Here is a 16,902-nt window from a genome sequence, read left to right on the forward strand (position 1 = left end):
TTCCAAGATCTCTGAAAATAGAATAGAGAATTTATAGTATGCAGAACACTTATTATTTTTTATTTGTTGTTTCCGATATACATGACAGTAGGGTGTATTTTGACATACTATACATACATGGGGTGCAACCCATTGCAATTTTTATCCCATTCTTGTGGTTGAACATGATGTGGAGTTATACTGGTTGTGTATTCATATGTAAGCATAGAAAAGTTATGTCTGATTCATTCTACTGTCTTTCCTATTCTCATTCCTCCCCCCTTCCCTTCATTCCCCTTTGTCTAATCAATGAACTTCTATAATTCCCCTCCATACTCACCCTTGTTACGGGTTAGCATTCACATATCAGAAAGAACATGTGGCCTTTTGTTTTTTGGGGATTGGCTTATTTCTCTTAGCAAGATACCCTCAAGTTCCATCCTTTTACCTGTAAATACCATAATTTCATTCTTCTTTATAGCTGAGTAATATTCCATTGTGTGTGTATGTGTGTATAATTAGTCAAATATCTCAATAAAAAACTTTAATTTGATAGATTTTGCAAATATAAAAAATTTAAAGCACATAACAAAAAAGAATGTTTATTCCACTTTTTAAAAAATCCATTCATCTATTGAAGGGCATCTAGGTTGGTTCCATAGCTTGGATATTGTGAATTAAGCTGCTATAAGCATTGATGTGGCTTTGTCACTATGGTACGATGATTTTAAATTCTTTGGGTATATACTGAGGAGTGGGAAAACTGGGTCAAATGCAGGTTTCATTACAAATTTTCTAAGGAATCTCCATACTGCTTTCCAAAGTGGTTGCACTAATTTGCAGTCCCATGACCCATGTATGAGTGTACCTTTTCCCCCACATCATCACTAACATTTATTGTTGCTTATATTCTTGATAATTGCCATTCTGACTGGAATGAGATGAAATCTTAGTATAGTTTTGATTTGCCTTTCTCTAATTGCTAGAGATGTTGAACATTTTTTTCATATGTTTTTTGACATTTGTATTTCCTCTTCTGTTAAGTGTCTGTTCAAATCCTTAGCCTGTTTATTGATTGTGTTATTTTTTTTTTTTGGTGTTAAGTTTTTTGAGTTCTTTATATATCCTAGAAATTAATGCTCTATCTGAGGTGCAGGTGGTAAAGATTTTCTCTCATTCTGTAGGCTCTCTGTTTACCTTCTTGATTATTTTTAATGGTAGAATCTTTTTTTGCTGTATATAAATAGAGTTATATGTTGTTAAATAAGTTTCTTAATATAACTATCCATCAGATTATTCATCTGTAGAACTGGATAAATAAGAACAACTCTAAAGAAAGATTTATGGCTATTACACCAAGTATTCTACCAGTACTGTCTGGACTTTGGGATTAGAACTCACCATTTCTTGATGCCTGGTGTTAGTATCTACTTGTTACTTTTTCTTTCCTAGAAGACAACTTCTGATTAGTTTCATTGTCAGTGATAGGGACAAGATGTTTATCTCTATCTTTTGATTTCAAGGGTGTCTGGTTCTATTGAAACTCTAGAGAATTTCCCTAGTTTAGCAAAAGCCGGATCTTGTTTCTGTAGAGCCTTACAGCAATTAAATTGCTAGAGGTCTATAAAAGTTGAAAGAGTTTCAGAAAATAACCTCACTTCTTTATACAATATTTAAAAGTCATGTTCTGTTTTCAAAATCCAAGAGATTGACTCCACCTTAAGTCTCCCAAGCAAATTATTTCATCTTAACCAACTCAACCCCCAGAAGTAGTCTCAGAGGAAGAACCCCTTTCTATTGTGTGTAAGTTCTTGCAAACTTCTCAAATCTTTGGATTAAAAAGAATTCAAATTGGCTTCAAAAGTTTGCCTATTGAATAGAGTTCTTGTATTCCATCAAAGGTTCTAAGTCTGGCGGGAAGTCTTGTATGAATCTAGCTGCCAGAGTTCTACCCTGGTGAGGGTCTCTAAGCCGGGCAAAAGGAACTCCAAAACTCCTACCACTTGGATTCTTAGTTCTAGTTTGATAAAACAGAGGTCCAACAGAGTAATTTTATTACTTTTGTATAGGCAGCAAGAATTAACAGAAGCCTAGGGTCCTCAGTGAACCAGTGCCCCAAGGCTTAGGAAAATTGTCAAGGGCAGATGGTGTCTTATTTGTTCATGAAGCTGCACTTCAGTTGAGGGACCCCAAATGCAGTCCACTCTGGATTCTGTTCTCTAGGGCCACTGGCATTGCTGAGACAAATTTTCCTCTTTTAGGTGGGAGGGAGGCAGAATCTGGGCTGTCCAGACAGTTCCTCTTTATCTCAGAAGGGTACATTCTCAGAGCTTTGTACACTTATTGTAATAACTGCAGGTGAGAGCCAGCTAAGGTCATCTGGGGACCTGTCCTTCTGCAATGTGCTCTTGAGAAAAAGTCACTGACATGCCTACACCTCATTGCATAGATCACATATGATCATTTTACTTGAATTTATTTAAAATTAAAAGTTGAAGTTTACCAGCCTCTGTTTTCCCTTTACTCTAAAAATTTACTCTATTAGAACCAGACCCAGCAGGCCTGCTTATGACTCAGAGAACTGCAGCCAATGGCATCATCAGAATTTCAGAAACTGATTTTTGTGGGCTTCCTAAACCTAGAAAACTATGGTGGGATGCCCTAATCTCTGTCCTAGAACTAATTCTCTCTCAGGATCCATGAGCTCAGGAACTCAAGATTAGTTTAGAAGAATAGTTGCTTTTCAAGAAGTCTTATTTTCTTTACCATACTTGAATTTTGTATCCCAAGTCCATGAACCATACAAGTGTCTTGAATTTTCTCCCCTCTACGTTCTTTTGTTCAGAGATAATTTTGAACTGCTACTGAGGGGCTTCTCTAGGATGTAAAAAGAGGAAGGTATTGGCAGCTTACAGGAGAAAAAATCTTCAATCAAGGCAGGTGTTATAACTATAAAAGTGTATTATTAAAATCCATTCATTTATTTTTCATATTCAAATAATATCATGTATGAGGCAAGGTACTAAATTCTTACTCCAGATTTGTGGTTATGACCCATGGGTTTGGTCTTGCCATTTTCCTAGTTATTTGAAGTTGGCAAGTCTCTTTGTGGCTTGAAGCCTTGATTTCTTCATTTTGATATTGGAAATAATATGTACACAAAAGAGTTATAGCAAGGATAAAATAGAATAATGGAAAAAATTTACTTTGCAAAAATTAAATTGCAAACAAGTGGTTGGCACTTTGCTCTGATATGAAAATCAGTGAAAACTCATTAAATGTAGAAAAGAAGAGTTAGAACTTTCCTTCTTCCAACCCCTTCTTTTTAAAATTCTTTGGAAGATAGATTAATATTTAGATATGTTATCTGAGCAAGAAATGCTTTGGTCATCAAGCCATCAAAATATTTTTATACAATAGCTTTCATATCATAAACTATTAGTTTTTAAGCTGTACATTAAAAAATTGATACAGTCTAAACATTTTTTCCCCCAGAAATCCAGGCAGCAGTGCCTTACAGGAGGATGTGTGAATGGAGATATGAACCTTGTGCCTCTCCCTGTTTTAAAACATGCAGTGACCCTGAAGCACTAGCGTGTAAATTTCTTCCACCGTAAGTAATGTTTACCACTAATTAAGCAAATTCCAATATTTACAGTCCTCTGGTCTCAGTAAATTCTGTGTTAGATTTTAAAACATTCTCATGAAAATTTATGTATACAAAATATACTAATTCATGACTTTATTTTATTTTGATGAAAGACAATTGTTGAGGGTCTTTTATGTGTTAGGAATTCTTGCTGCCAGGGATACAGTATTAAATAGAATAGATAAAAGTGCCTGCGCTCATGAAGCCTGTGCATTATTAGGTTGAAGCAGAAAATAATTACAAGTGTAAGTATATAATGAAACATACTGGTAGATTACAAGGTGTCATGGAGAAAAAGAAAGGAAGGTGAGGGAGACAGAGTATAAGGTGTGTGCATGTGTTTGCTAGATTAACTTGGTGGTCAGAGAAGAATACACTGACAATGACATCTGGTCAGAGATGGGAAGGAAGCAAGGAATCTGATCTAAGAACAGTTCCTGGCATGGGAACATATCTGGTGTATTTGAGAATTAACAAGGAGGATATTGTTGGAGCAAAGTGGATAGAATTGAGTTGTAGAAGAGACCATAGTGGTAGGCAAATCAGATGAGGCCTTGCAGCCTGTTGTAAGGACTTTGAGTAACACAGGAAGGCTTGATATATTTTGGACAGGGGAGTCACAAGATCTATTTATATTTTTAAAAATTAGTTTGGCTGTTATATTGTGAATGGGCTGATGGAGGTGGGAGGACAGGACAGGGAAGAACTGGTTAGTTACATAGACAACGGAAGAAGGGCATTTGACTAGGTTGGTAGCCTTGGGCATCAGAGAAGTGATGAGATTCTGGATGTAATTTAAATTTAGGACCACAGGGGGTGCTGGTGAGTTTCATATGAGTGAGGAGAGGAAGAATTAAGGACTCAAATTTGGCCTCAGCATTTTTGGGTAAAACCATTTGTAGCTGCCACTTTTGCAGTCAAAACTGGTCAACTATTGGTAATTTCATATAATTTGATCTCATAGAATACTGTGTTGCCAGTTGCTGAGATAAGAACAATGTTAGGAGGATCAGCTTAGAGGAAAATTGTAGAATCTTCTTTTGAGGATATTACATTTGAGACTGAAAATTGTTCATTGAATTTAGTGACCTGGATACTAGAAAGAAGCAAAGTAGAATCAGAGAATGTAACTAGCATTTTTTTTAAACAAAGAGTTTGCTGTAAAGGGGAACAGGGAAATGGATCATTAGGAGGAGGGAATATTTTTGAAAGCATCATTTTACATGAAATATCTATGAACTTTTACTCTTGGTGAACACCAGCCTTCCAGAACATCCTTAGAGAGAGGAATGCACTCAGAGACAAAGGCAGATAATGACAGTACAATGGAATGAGGTCTCGAGAAGTAAATGTAACAAATAGCATATTATGTGCTTCAGCAGGATATAAACTGTCCTGTAAAAGGCATAATCTCATTCCATTTGCAGAGGAAAAAACTAACTGAGGCACAGAGAAGCTACACAATTTGCTCTAGGTCACACAGTTTGTAAGCAGGGAAACCATGCTTTGAACCACTATGCCCTGTTGTGCGTCAAATTCTATGGAAGAGGGAAGGAAATTATATTTCCTTTAAAATAAGAACAACCTTTTTTCCCCCCTTTTTCCTATGAGAAGCCTAATCCTTTGCTTGGACCACTCACATTCACAAGTCTTTTTCCTGCTTCTTCTGGGAAGTATCAGGAGGCAGGGGTACCATAATGGCCCCACAGTGAGGCTCATCACTGGGAGGGCACACTGGGAGAAGACAGCAGAGGACACACCTGGCCTGACATTCTAGTAGAAATTGAGCTATATTTTGAAGTGTTATTTGGCTAGTTTATTTCTTTTTGTGACATGATCAATCTCTGAGGTGATTGAACATTGTTCCTTAATGCTCCCAGCTTACTGGCCTGCAGCTATTTGTCTTTGGGTATAGTTAGAAGACTCAGGAAACTTCACCCCTGCCAGGCTGCTTCTCCTTTCCACCTTCATCCCTACCTCTGTGTCCTTGCCCTGTGCTATGGGGCCTAACAACTGCCCCCTGCCCCTTGTCCTTGAACATTCAAGTGTGGAGCCATGCCTCTTCTGTGCTCCTGCACCCCTCCTCCGTGTCCCCAACAGCCTTCTTCTCGGTGATTTCAGTTTCTGGCACAAAGCAAGTGTTAAAAATAAAAATATCTAGTGAAAATGAGAACTCTTCATGAGAAAATATGTCCAGGGGCACACCCTAGAGCGCCAATGTAAATTGTTACTTCCATACGTAAGATGTATTCTAAGAATGATTCTGTATCTGAAGCATTATATTTATCAGTGAGAAGTGGAGTACATTATCATCTGTATGACAAAATAAAGAGAAACCTAGTATGTGTGACTATAAAGACATTTTAAAGGGGTTAAGTTAGTAGTTGTTAGAAAATATTTTAAGAGTATGCTGTGGTTTTTATGGGTACAAAATCATTGCAAAATAGTCGAGCTGCATAAAAATTTAAAGGTGACTTCACTTAGTGGTAACCTACTGGCTGCAGTCTTTCCAAAAATCAGTAATGTTATTTTTTTTTTCCTTCTGCTTGATAAAATTTAGAGGAGAATAGGATTATATGCCTGTTAAAACTTATTCAAATTCATTTTATGAAATATGCAGTTGGTCACCTATAAGCTAACTATTTATGTTTCAAAAAATTATTATAACAAGCATAATGATGCACACCTGTAATCCCATCATCTTGGGAGCTGAGGTTGGAGGATTGCAAGTTTAAAGCAGGCCTCAGCAATTTAGCAAGATGCTAAGCAACTTAGTGAGACCCTGTTTCAAAAATAAAATATAAAAAGAGCTAGAGATGTGGCTCAGTTGTTAAGCATCCCTGGGTTAAACTCCTGATACCAAAAGAAAAAATATCTTAACCCATGGCTGTTGGTGCTCCTGTCATCCTGTCAACTCTGGAAGTTGAGGCAGGAGGATCTCAATTCCCAGGCCAGCCTCTACAATTCAGCAAAACCTTGTCTCAAAATAATTAAAAGGGTTGAGGGTTTAGCTCAGTGGTAAAGCACCCCTGGGTTTAATCATAAGGTCCACACCCACACTAAAATTAATAGGAATGAGGTATTCAAGAGATTGCTAACTTTGTCTCATAAAGGCTCATTCTACAACAAGATAGAAAAGAGTTTTCCTTGGTTTTTAGTGTTGCCTGAATTTGCTTGCATGAACAGTGCCCTCTAGTGGTCATATTGATCCGCAGTGGAGCAGCCTTGACCATTTTGTCCAAATTCTTTATTAATAGATCAACCCAAGGAAATGTATATAAAATACTAAAATTATTATTATAACTTGATAGTGTATTTGAGATGTAGATTAAAAAGACTTTTTATAATAATATTGGCATTAATTTTCTGTAGAATGTATGAACCTAAGAATCAGATTTGATTATTGAAAGATCACATTTATTTCCTTAGACTCAGAATAAATTGGACTCTGAACTTTAATTAGACAAGAGAGAAATGTAACCTCAGTTCTTATTCTGGCTTTATTTCCTTAGTAGAATACTGTTCTGGGTGTTCTCTCCTGAATTTGGTCCACAGGCCCAAGCCCATGGACTGTTGAAATTTGAGACTCTTACCCATTGGCATCAGTGCTACAGAAAGGACTGGAGATGTTTACCATGCAAGAATGTCCTGGGGCTCTTGTGGGTCATATATAACCACTTCCTCCCATGGGATTGTCACAGTGGGGCACAGACACCAATGCTCTTGAGAATACAGCCTCTGACCCTCCCTGGCCCTGATCTCACAGGCAACCCTGTCCTGTCTCCATCCCTTCCACCAGAGGTCTGGATTCTCTTTTTAATGAATGTAGGTTTAATAATAGACAGGGAAAACCACTGAAGATGCTATTTTTGACCTACAGACATCTTGAAGGCAAGGATAGTCTAAGATCATGTCAGTCCATTTAGATGTAGGGGAATTTAGGAATAGAAAGTAACAACACAACTAATATAGATTAGCATATCAATAATTTTTTCCTGTATTTCCAATGATTTATAGAATGTGGCCTTAATGTGCCTCAAATATAAGTGTATATTTTGAATGTTCTGGATTCAAATTGTGCCTTAATCATAATGATTCTTTATCATCTACTTGCTTGTGATTTTGTAAACTGAAGTATGATGGAGTAGTGGGCAAGTGGAGTTCTCCTCAGAGGTTGACAAGGGGGACAGAAGAATTTTAGGAAGGCTGTATCTTATTTTTGTATATTCAATGCAGTTTTTATTTTTTGCATTTTACATTTTTCTCATTTGATTTTTTTTCCATTTAAAGGGTTGAAGGATGCTTGCCTTACTGCCCTAAAAATATGATCCTTGATGAGGTCACGCTCAAATGTGTTTATCCAGGAGACTGTAAGTGTGAACCTTGCTTAATTTACTCTGACAAGTGAAAAGTATGAATATTTTTTTTCCTCTATGAAGCAGGTGGTTGTAATCAGAAGTTTTAGACAATAAACTCTTATAAGATTTTAAATATACTTTCCATGGGTTTTGTGATGGTGTTATTCCTAATTACTTTCTAAATCATGTACATCTTACCTCTCACATCCCTCCTGTTTTTTTCCTCCAAAACATTTTCTTTGAAGGAAAAAGCCCTGTGTGAATTATGTGGGTCTTACTATACACAAATATAAATTAAAGAAGAGCATTTTTGTTTCTTTGTAGGCATTCCTGTGATTCCCACAGAGCCAGCCTTAGTGCCACCAGGTGAGCTTTCTCTATCCATGTTTTCAGGTATCTTTACAAGGTTAGACAGTAAAATGAGCATTCCATAATGTAAGTCTTGGCACACTTACCAGAGCTGCAGGCATTAGGATAATCCCATTGACTAGAAAACCCAGAAGGTACTTTTGCTTCATTAAGGAATTGTTCATGGGCTCAGCATGTCACATTTCTTACAACTGGGGTCTGCATACTCTTTTAGTTAGAATACTACTAAGATTCTACTAGAATTTTCCTCATGTTGCCCAGAATTTAGGTTTTTCTAAATCCTACTTAAAGTTGCATAGTGATTGAATTGGCTCCAAGGAAATGCAGATGTAATTCAACTTTCCTTTGGAGCCTCTATTGCCTTTTTTTTGTGTTCTGTCCTAGGCTCTAGTAGCCTTGCCTCCCTCTTTCACTATGAAACTTGCTTCAGGAAAGAATTTAATAAAATCTAGTGACACTGGGGCTTGCCAAACTAATCACATTATTTTTCTTGGAATTATTATCTAGAAAAGTTCAAATTCAGATATTTATATTGGACACATTTTAATTGAGCATCAACTGTGCCAGCATCTGTCCTGGCACTGAGTGGGTCCAGCCACTGTTCTGGCACTGAGGGCATGGCAGATAAATCACAACCCTACCCCGAATAGCTAATAGTCACAGTGTATTAAAGTATAGTCAACCTTCTGTATATGTGGGTCCCACATTTGTAGATTCAACTAAGTGCAGATCAAAAATATTTGGTAGCAAAGATTGCATCCGTGCTGATATAATGAATGCATACAGATTATTTTCTTTGTCATTATTCCCTAAGCAATACAGTATAACGTATGTGTTATACGTGTGTGTGTGTGTGTGTGTGTGTGTGTGTGTGTGTGTAGCATTTACGTTGTATTAGGTATTAGAATTCATCTAGAGATGATGTGTATGTGGGAGGATGTGTATCGGGTATATGAAAATACTGTGTTTTTTATATAAGGAACTTAATTGCTGTAGATTTTGGTATGTGTGGGAAGTCTGTAATCAATCCCCATGGACACTTTGGCATGATTGTAGCACAATCAAGGAACATAGGAACATCACATGGGAGAGGCATTGTATTTATTTTGGAGTTGTAGTTTCAGAAGGGTAACAGAAGGTAGGGGGTCTGTAGGAAGAAATATGTTGTAACTAGATGGTAACATAACTGTAAAAGCTGGATGATAGAGAATATTTCACATAAAGAGACATCCAGCTGGTCAGTATGTCTTGAACCTGCGGCATGTGAGGAATAGTTCCAAGAAATAGGATGAAAGAGATTATTAGGGGGCTAGGTAAAGGGTTCATGGCAAAAAAAAACTTGTAATTTTTTTCCCTGAAGGCAATAGTGAATTACTGAAGGACTTTAGGAGTCTTTTGACATTTTTCAAATTGTGGACTCACTATAAGCATCACTAGTACAATTATTCTTATTAGCTAACATTCATTGAATACTTATGTACCAGGCATTGAATTAAATACTTGGCATACATTTAAACCTTATAAGAGCCACAAGAGAATGGGGTTATCACCCTTGTAGAGATTAACAATTGCTCTGTTTTTGTAAAAGCATGTTTGGGGGGGCAGAGATAATTTTCCAACATCGTTCAATCTATGGAGGGAATAAATTTATTAAATAAGACTGCATATTCTAACATCCAGGGCATAGATTATTAATTCTTCTAAGTGCTGCTGTCTACTTTGACCTGATACCCCCCCCCCCAATCAATATTTAACATGTATTGCAAATGTGTAAAACTATTTAATCGTAACTATACTTCATGACCCTCAGGGATAAGAAAAGTAAAGCTGTTTCTATATGTAGATGACATAGATAGATAGGTAGGTAGATAGATAGAAAGAGATATTATCCTAAGGAATCTGCCAAAATCTATTAAAAATAATAAATGAGTTCACCAAAGTTGCAGAATACAAGACCAGCATTAAAAAAATCAACTGTATTTCTATACACTGGCAATGAACAATATGAAAGGAAAATAATTCTATATACAGAAGCATTGAAAAAGAATAGCATACTTAGGAATATATTTAGCAAAAGAGTTGAAATACAGACTTAAATCTGCAATGAAAGATACAAAACATTACTGAAGTTATTGAGCAGTTAAAGTAAATGGATTTGAAGATTTAATATTGAGATACTAATACTCTCAAATTTGTTTTATAGGTACATATAATCCCTGTCATAACCCTAGCTAGTACTTTGCAGAACTTGACAAACTGACCCTAAAGCCATATAAAATTACAAGGAATGTAGTATAGCCAAAGTAATCTTGAAAGAGAAGCAAAAGTTGGAAAACTCACATTTCTCAATTTCAAAATTTACTTAAAGCTGTAATTGTCAAGACATCTTAACTATTATTGTATATCCAGACAATTCTCATAATCCTTTGATTATTTTAGATAACAATGTACTCTTTCACAGTTGAGACTGCCGAACCTCCCAGTCACTAGAATTTTCCATGAATTTGTGCTTGTATTGTACTAGAACTTTGTATTGTCTTTCTTTGCCTGAAAGTTTGTGGTAATGGAAATAAACATATTTAAGTCTATTAAATATCATGCTCTGTACACAATACAACATCTAATACATGTATCATGAACTTTGCTCCTAAGACCAAGGAATTTTTGTTGTACTTTATCTATTATTCAATTTGGGAACTAGAAAATAATAACAAACATGGGAATTATCTATAGAAATTATTTAACCCAAAGTGTAAAAGTTATTTATTATGTCATTGTGGTAGGCTGAGTAATGGCCCTTCAAAATGTCCAGGTCTTAGTCCCCAGAATTTGTGAATATGTGACCACACATGGCAAAGGGCTTTGTTGATGTAAAGATGCTCATCAGTTTTATGACTGAATCTGAAAATGGGGGAAATTAACCTAAATTATCCACAAAGGAGACACGTTAGAATCAGAGAAGATGGCAACAGAATCAGAGAAGAGAGTATTGGAGATATTAAGTTAGTGTTATAAAAGGTGAAGAAAGGGAGCACAAGCCAGGGAATTCAGGCAGCCCATGGAAATTGAAGGAAGGAAACACATACTTTAATGCCTCCAGAAAGAATACAGCCTTGTTGATTCCTCAGTTTTAGCACTCCTGATCCCCAGATCTGCTAAATAATAAGCTGGTTTTTAAATAATGTTTTAAGCAGCACCAACAATTTGCTACAGCAGCATCAGGAAACAAATATCATGTTTCTAAATACTATCAATGATGGACATTGTAACCACAGTGTGGGAAAATTTCTTCTATTACTCTTGTCTCTTCTGTAGTCCTTCGACTGAATGTTTTAGAGATTTCTCAAGTTCTGGTAAAAGCATTGTCGTGCCTTACAAATGTATCTGCCAATTGTGCCTTCCCTTTTCTTGGCCACTCCTTCACCACACCCACCCATGTTGTCCAAAGCATCACTATTCTGCTTGCAAGGAACACACCAAGGTTCCACCAGTGGAAAGGGACCAGCTTCTCTAGTTAATTTTGAAAATGCAATAAGATTTGTAACTCCTGAGCCTGGAGACACCACTGGTATTTTTACCTGTTCGAACAATTGTGTTAACCCTAAAACAGTGAAGGCGTTTTTAGACTGGGCACTAAAAGCCAGGGCTCTGGAATCAGAATTCCTGGTTAGAACTCTGCTCTTGTCACTTTTCAAACTGACTTCCCAACAGCTTAGTTTCCGTATCTGTAATCTCCTTCAAAAATGAAATAATCTATATAAAATTCCTTAGCACATTTTCTGTCACATGTATTCCATGCATGATGAATACCATTCCACTAATGAATTTCATCTTTATTTTCAATAGTTCCAGAAATGATTACCCCCTCAGACATTACTGTATTTGACACACTAATGCCTACAACAGGTTTGGAATGTGAGGTATGACTTTTTATTTCCTTATAGCATTGGCTCTTGTTTCACTATTCAAATACCATTAAACTTCTTTGGGTTTATCATTGCTAAAAGATAATGATAATAATATGCATTATATTTTAACAACTATGTTTTCTTAATTGACAGATAATTCTTATTAATTATGTTATAGTCACAGTAGTAAAAGCAAAATTTAAGTAAGAACTTAAATGTGATTTCCTAATAAAGAGTCATCTAGTGTGGCCTTCTCCATCCATCAGGCATTCATAAAATATTTATTGAGCAGCTACTATATGCCAGACATTATGCAAGATGATAACAATATATTGGCAACCAATAAAGATAAAAAGTCATTGGCCCCTAGAGCTAATAGTTTTCTCAGCTGATACTTGAGCAAATATCTTCTTCAAATATGACACTCATTTTGATAAACTAGCTATTTATTTAGTCAATATTTTTTTTAGCACCATTTCTGGCCAAGAACTGGTTAGCTACTATTGGTAAAGTATAAAAGCAGGCCAAACTTTCTCCCTTTATGGAGTTTGCATTATAATGGAGTTTCTGAGATTGCCAGTAAGCATAATATGTCACATTAAAATGTTAGAAAAAGCACTGTTCAGGAGAGTAATGAAACTATTTTCAATAAGTTTGTTAGAAAATCTTTACTGACTAATCAGTAAAGTTACCTAAGTAACTTTAGAGCAAAAGATCAAAAGAATTTGAGAGACTGGACAATGCAGAGGACCAGGAACACAATGTTCCAAACAGGGGGCTGGCAAGTGAGATTACCCTGAGACAAGAACGTATCTAACATTAAAAGAATAAGAAAATAAAGCCAGGCTTGCTGGGGCATGCTTATAATTCCAGCGGCTTGGGAGGCTGAGGCAGGAGGATCACAAGTTTAAAGCCAGCCTCAGCAAAAGCAAGGCACTAAGCAACTCAGTGAGATCCTGTCTCTAAATAAAATACAAAATAGGGCTCGGGATGTGGCTCAGTGTTTAAGTGCCTTTGAGTTCAATCCCTGATACCCACCCTCCAAAAAAAGATAATAATTATTATCATACTTTCAAATAGAACATGATTTATGAACTTGAAAGCTTTAACTCATATTTATCTGAAAGTTTTAAACTGTATATTAAAATTAACTTATAATTATACTAACCATGTGCTATTAATGTCACATATGAATTTTTAATGAGATATTTGGGTAGGATTAAGTTGTGATTTTTTTAAACCAACATGAACAGAAGTTATATTCATATACTAGCTCTACATAACATAATAGGTAAGACTGCCTGCCATCATACAAATTTGCTTACCAAATGCTAACCTCAGAATGTATGAAAGGACTTTATTTTGTCTGAGTGTATGGGTAATCCTGACACTAAATCAATATTAAAATAAAGCTTAAATTAAGTACATATTGAATATTATAGAGAGGACACATCAACAAAAACTTATAGTGAAATTTAAAATATACACTATAGGCAATGGGATTGTGAAATTAACACATCAACTGAGAATATTAGTTGAAAATAGGGAAAAACTTACTACTTTTTCTCTTCTATTAACAGCCTCAGCAATTTGATCCTGTATATAACTGTAGCCAATATATATGCCTTAATTTGGAATGGACATTATACAACTGGTCTCTTAATTGCCCAAAAGAAGTGGAAATGCCGGACTGTGGTTTCCGGGGAAGACCTGTTCAAGTGAACACTGATATCTGCTGTCCTGAGTGGGAATGTCCTTGTAAGTTTGCATTTCTTATGTGCTGGCTAAAGTTTTAACCAGGGGAGATTGCTGTTTTTTGGAACTGATCATGTCATACCATTTTTGTTTTTGAGCTTTCTTCATTTGATTGAAAAATTTTGGTTTACAGTAAGTGACATTTTGAGTTGCTTCTTATCAAATGTAAGGCTAAGTTAAGAGATTTTTTTTAAAGCAGCTGTTACTAAAAACAAATAGTTCATAGACTAATTCCACTTTACATCACTTTATCTTAGGTCGATGTTCCATGCTGTCGGAACTGAGCATTATTACATTTGATGGAAACAATGCTGCATTATATAGTATGGCTTCTTATATCTTAGTAAGAATTCCTGGGGAGATCATAGTTGTTCATATTGAAAAGTGTTCCTTGAATCAGGTAGGTCCTAATTCACTTTGTGTGGTCATTTCCTTATAAATATATAGTTGAGATATATTGTAACATTTGAGATTTTAAGAATAAAAAGGTGCTTGAAACCTTATACTGATCTTCTGATATTTAAATAAAAGTGTTTTATGTAAATATATTTAAAGGCATATCATATTACTCTAAATGATGTTTTTAAAAGTCAAGAAATGAATTTCTTTTAAAAGTGTTTTTTGGCCAGAATGGATAGTGGGAATCACTGCTAATGGGTATAAGGCTTCTTTTGGGGATGATTAATGTATCTTCAAATGGTTTGTGGTTGCACCATTTTATGAGCATATTATAAACCACTGAATTATATACTTTAGATGTATTAGTTGTACGTTATCTGAATACTATGAAATAAAGCAATTAAAAATTTTAAAAATTATGTCTGTACTTCTTTTCAGAATGGAAACTCATTTAAAAAGCTAGTGAGTATTTGCAAATTATTTAATAAATTCATTCTGTTTATGATTTAAATTATGTTCAACTTCATTTAATTTTTATTTTTTTTCAAAATAAGGCTTCCTCTGGAAGAATCTCTGGACTTTGTTTTAAGAAGTTAAATGTGACAACATCAGTAAATAAAATTCTTGTCAATAGGGTAGCAAGAAAGGTAAGAGCTCAATTGAAAATTTTCTTTACATGACATGGAAATAAGAAATTATATGAAAACATTTGGAAAAATAGGAAAATTAAACGTATCAGTGCAGTTTCATTGCTCTTATGGATAATCATTCTTTTCATGGGAAGCCTAAAAATGTGTTTCTTAATATTATATTTCTATCTCCATTTATGTGCCAACTGTTGCATATATCTCTTTCCTGTGAGGTTAACTTAAGGGCCTTGTTAAACATTCTAATGCCCCTCAGATAATACAAATGACCAAGCTTCTTCATAACAGAGTTAATATTTGTGTTTCAAATCAGACAAGGTGGAAATGATGGGAAGAAGCGGGATCATAATGTTGAAAAGAGCAGTAGCCCTGGGGAGCAGAATGAAAACCACTTAGAGAATAAGAGGTGGGAGGGCTGGTTGTGAACTGTTCATATCACTAAATTTTTGATGAATAATTGATTGCTAAAATGAGAAAAAAAGAAAGAATATTTAACTTTATTGTAGTAAATGAAACAAGAACAATGTGTTATGAATAAGCTTAAAAGGAGCCACTTGCTTCTGAACGAAAGACCCTTATCATAAGAACTGTATGTTTAGTATGTAAGAGTGAGTTATGAGCTGGGTTCTTAACTCAGATCTAAATTGTCCTCTCTAAAGTGTAAGAAAAAGATGTGTAAAGATTTTACATAAATTGGCTGAGATGTTATAGGCTTTCTGAAAATAATCCCATCAGTTAGCATAGGTCCATAGGTCCATATAAAAATAATCTTTTCTCTTTAATTTGATCTGAAATTGATGATATTTCATCTAGTTACCAATTTCCTGATAGGTATTGTCACTACTGTGTCTTTCATTTCCTAAGTTACTTGTGCATACAAAGCCAATTGTCATTCAACAATGGGAAGAAAAAAAATAGCCTTCCTTATTTCTCTTTTTGTTTTTACTTATTCAGATATCCCTTAGGCTAGATAAATAAAATTTTAAACATTTAAAAAATAATCCATATTAAATAAGAATAAATGGAATAATCTGCATTGTCCTGAATTTGATTAGTGTGTATTTAAATAAATACCTTCCTAACAGATGTATTTATATTATTCTAGGTAGAAGTTGATTCTATTGTTGTTCCTTTGCCCTTTTCAAATCAAGAACTGTTCATAGAGGATTCTGGTTCTATGTACATGATTACTACCCCAGCTGGATTAATCATCAAGTGGGCTCATCTTACAGGAATCATAGACATTCACTTCAGCTTTCGGTTTAACTTGTCATCCTATACAGAAGGACTTTGTGGTGAGCGCTGATCTTAAGATCTTTTATTTCTTCTAATATTTCTTTTCCTGCCCACAGTACATTGTTTTGAACACTGTTGGCCCACTGTTCAGACTTGAGTTGTGATACTCACTTTCAATTTCCCATGTGAATACTTGAAGAAAGCAGTGGCTTTCAATAAAGGGCTAAGAAATCAAGAAATAACAGTTCAGCTTGTGTATTTCATGGAATGAATGTTTACTATTATTATTACTATAATACTTTATGTTTCTACTAACTCTTCTTTATTGAGAATTAATAAAGTATCAGGCATATTTTAACTCAATTTATTCTAACAACCCCTAGTAAGATAGTACTAGTGTTGTCCTAATTGGTAATTGATAAAAATAAAGCATAGAAACGTCACAGGCTTAAAATCTTTGTTTCTTCCTTTTTGTAAGGGTTAAACTCAGGGAAAATGTATGTCATATTGAAAGAATACAATGTTCTGAATACATGTCTCAGCTTGATTATGATGTATACAACTTACATGTACCTTTACACCTAGGCTTAATATTATAACAT

At 35.1% G+C, this 16,902-nt stretch overlaps 1 protein-coding gene across 4 annotated transcripts in view; it reads left to right on the top strand.

Moving 5' to 3' along the window:
• Otogl (otogelin like) overlaps positions 1-16,902 on the top strand; it is a 124,159-nt gene that overhangs the window by 82,160 nt on the left and 25,097 nt on the right. For 2 of the 4 annotated variants that reach the window (XM_076853147.1, XM_076853151.1), the window contains 9 exons: positions 3,475-3,592; positions 7,919-7,998; positions 8,311-8,379; positions 12,202-12,275; positions 13,844-14,021; positions 14,276-14,418; positions 14,856-14,879; positions 14,972-15,064; positions 16,170-16,359. In XM_076853147.1, coding sequence (XP_076709262.1) covers positions 3,475-3,592; positions 7,919-7,998; positions 8,311-8,379; positions 12,202-12,275; positions 13,844-14,021; positions 14,276-14,418; positions 14,856-14,879; positions 14,972-15,064; positions 16,170-16,359 — 969 coding nt within the window. The remainder of the gene's footprint in view (positions 1-3,474; positions 3,593-7,918; positions 7,999-8,310; positions 8,380-12,201; positions 12,276-13,843; positions 14,022-14,275; positions 14,419-14,855; positions 14,880-14,971; positions 15,065-16,169; positions 16,360-16,902) is intronic. The other 2 variants (XM_076853148.1, XM_076853149.1) reach the window with 1 other exon arrangement.

Source organism: Callospermophilus lateralis, chromosome 4 (assembly GCF_048772815.1).
Source record: "Callospermophilus lateralis isolate mCalLat2 chromosome 4, mCalLat2.hap1, whole genome shotgun sequence".
Taxonomy (NCBI): domain Eukaryota; kingdom Metazoa; phylum Chordata; class Mammalia; order Rodentia; family Sciuridae; genus Callospermophilus; species Callospermophilus lateralis.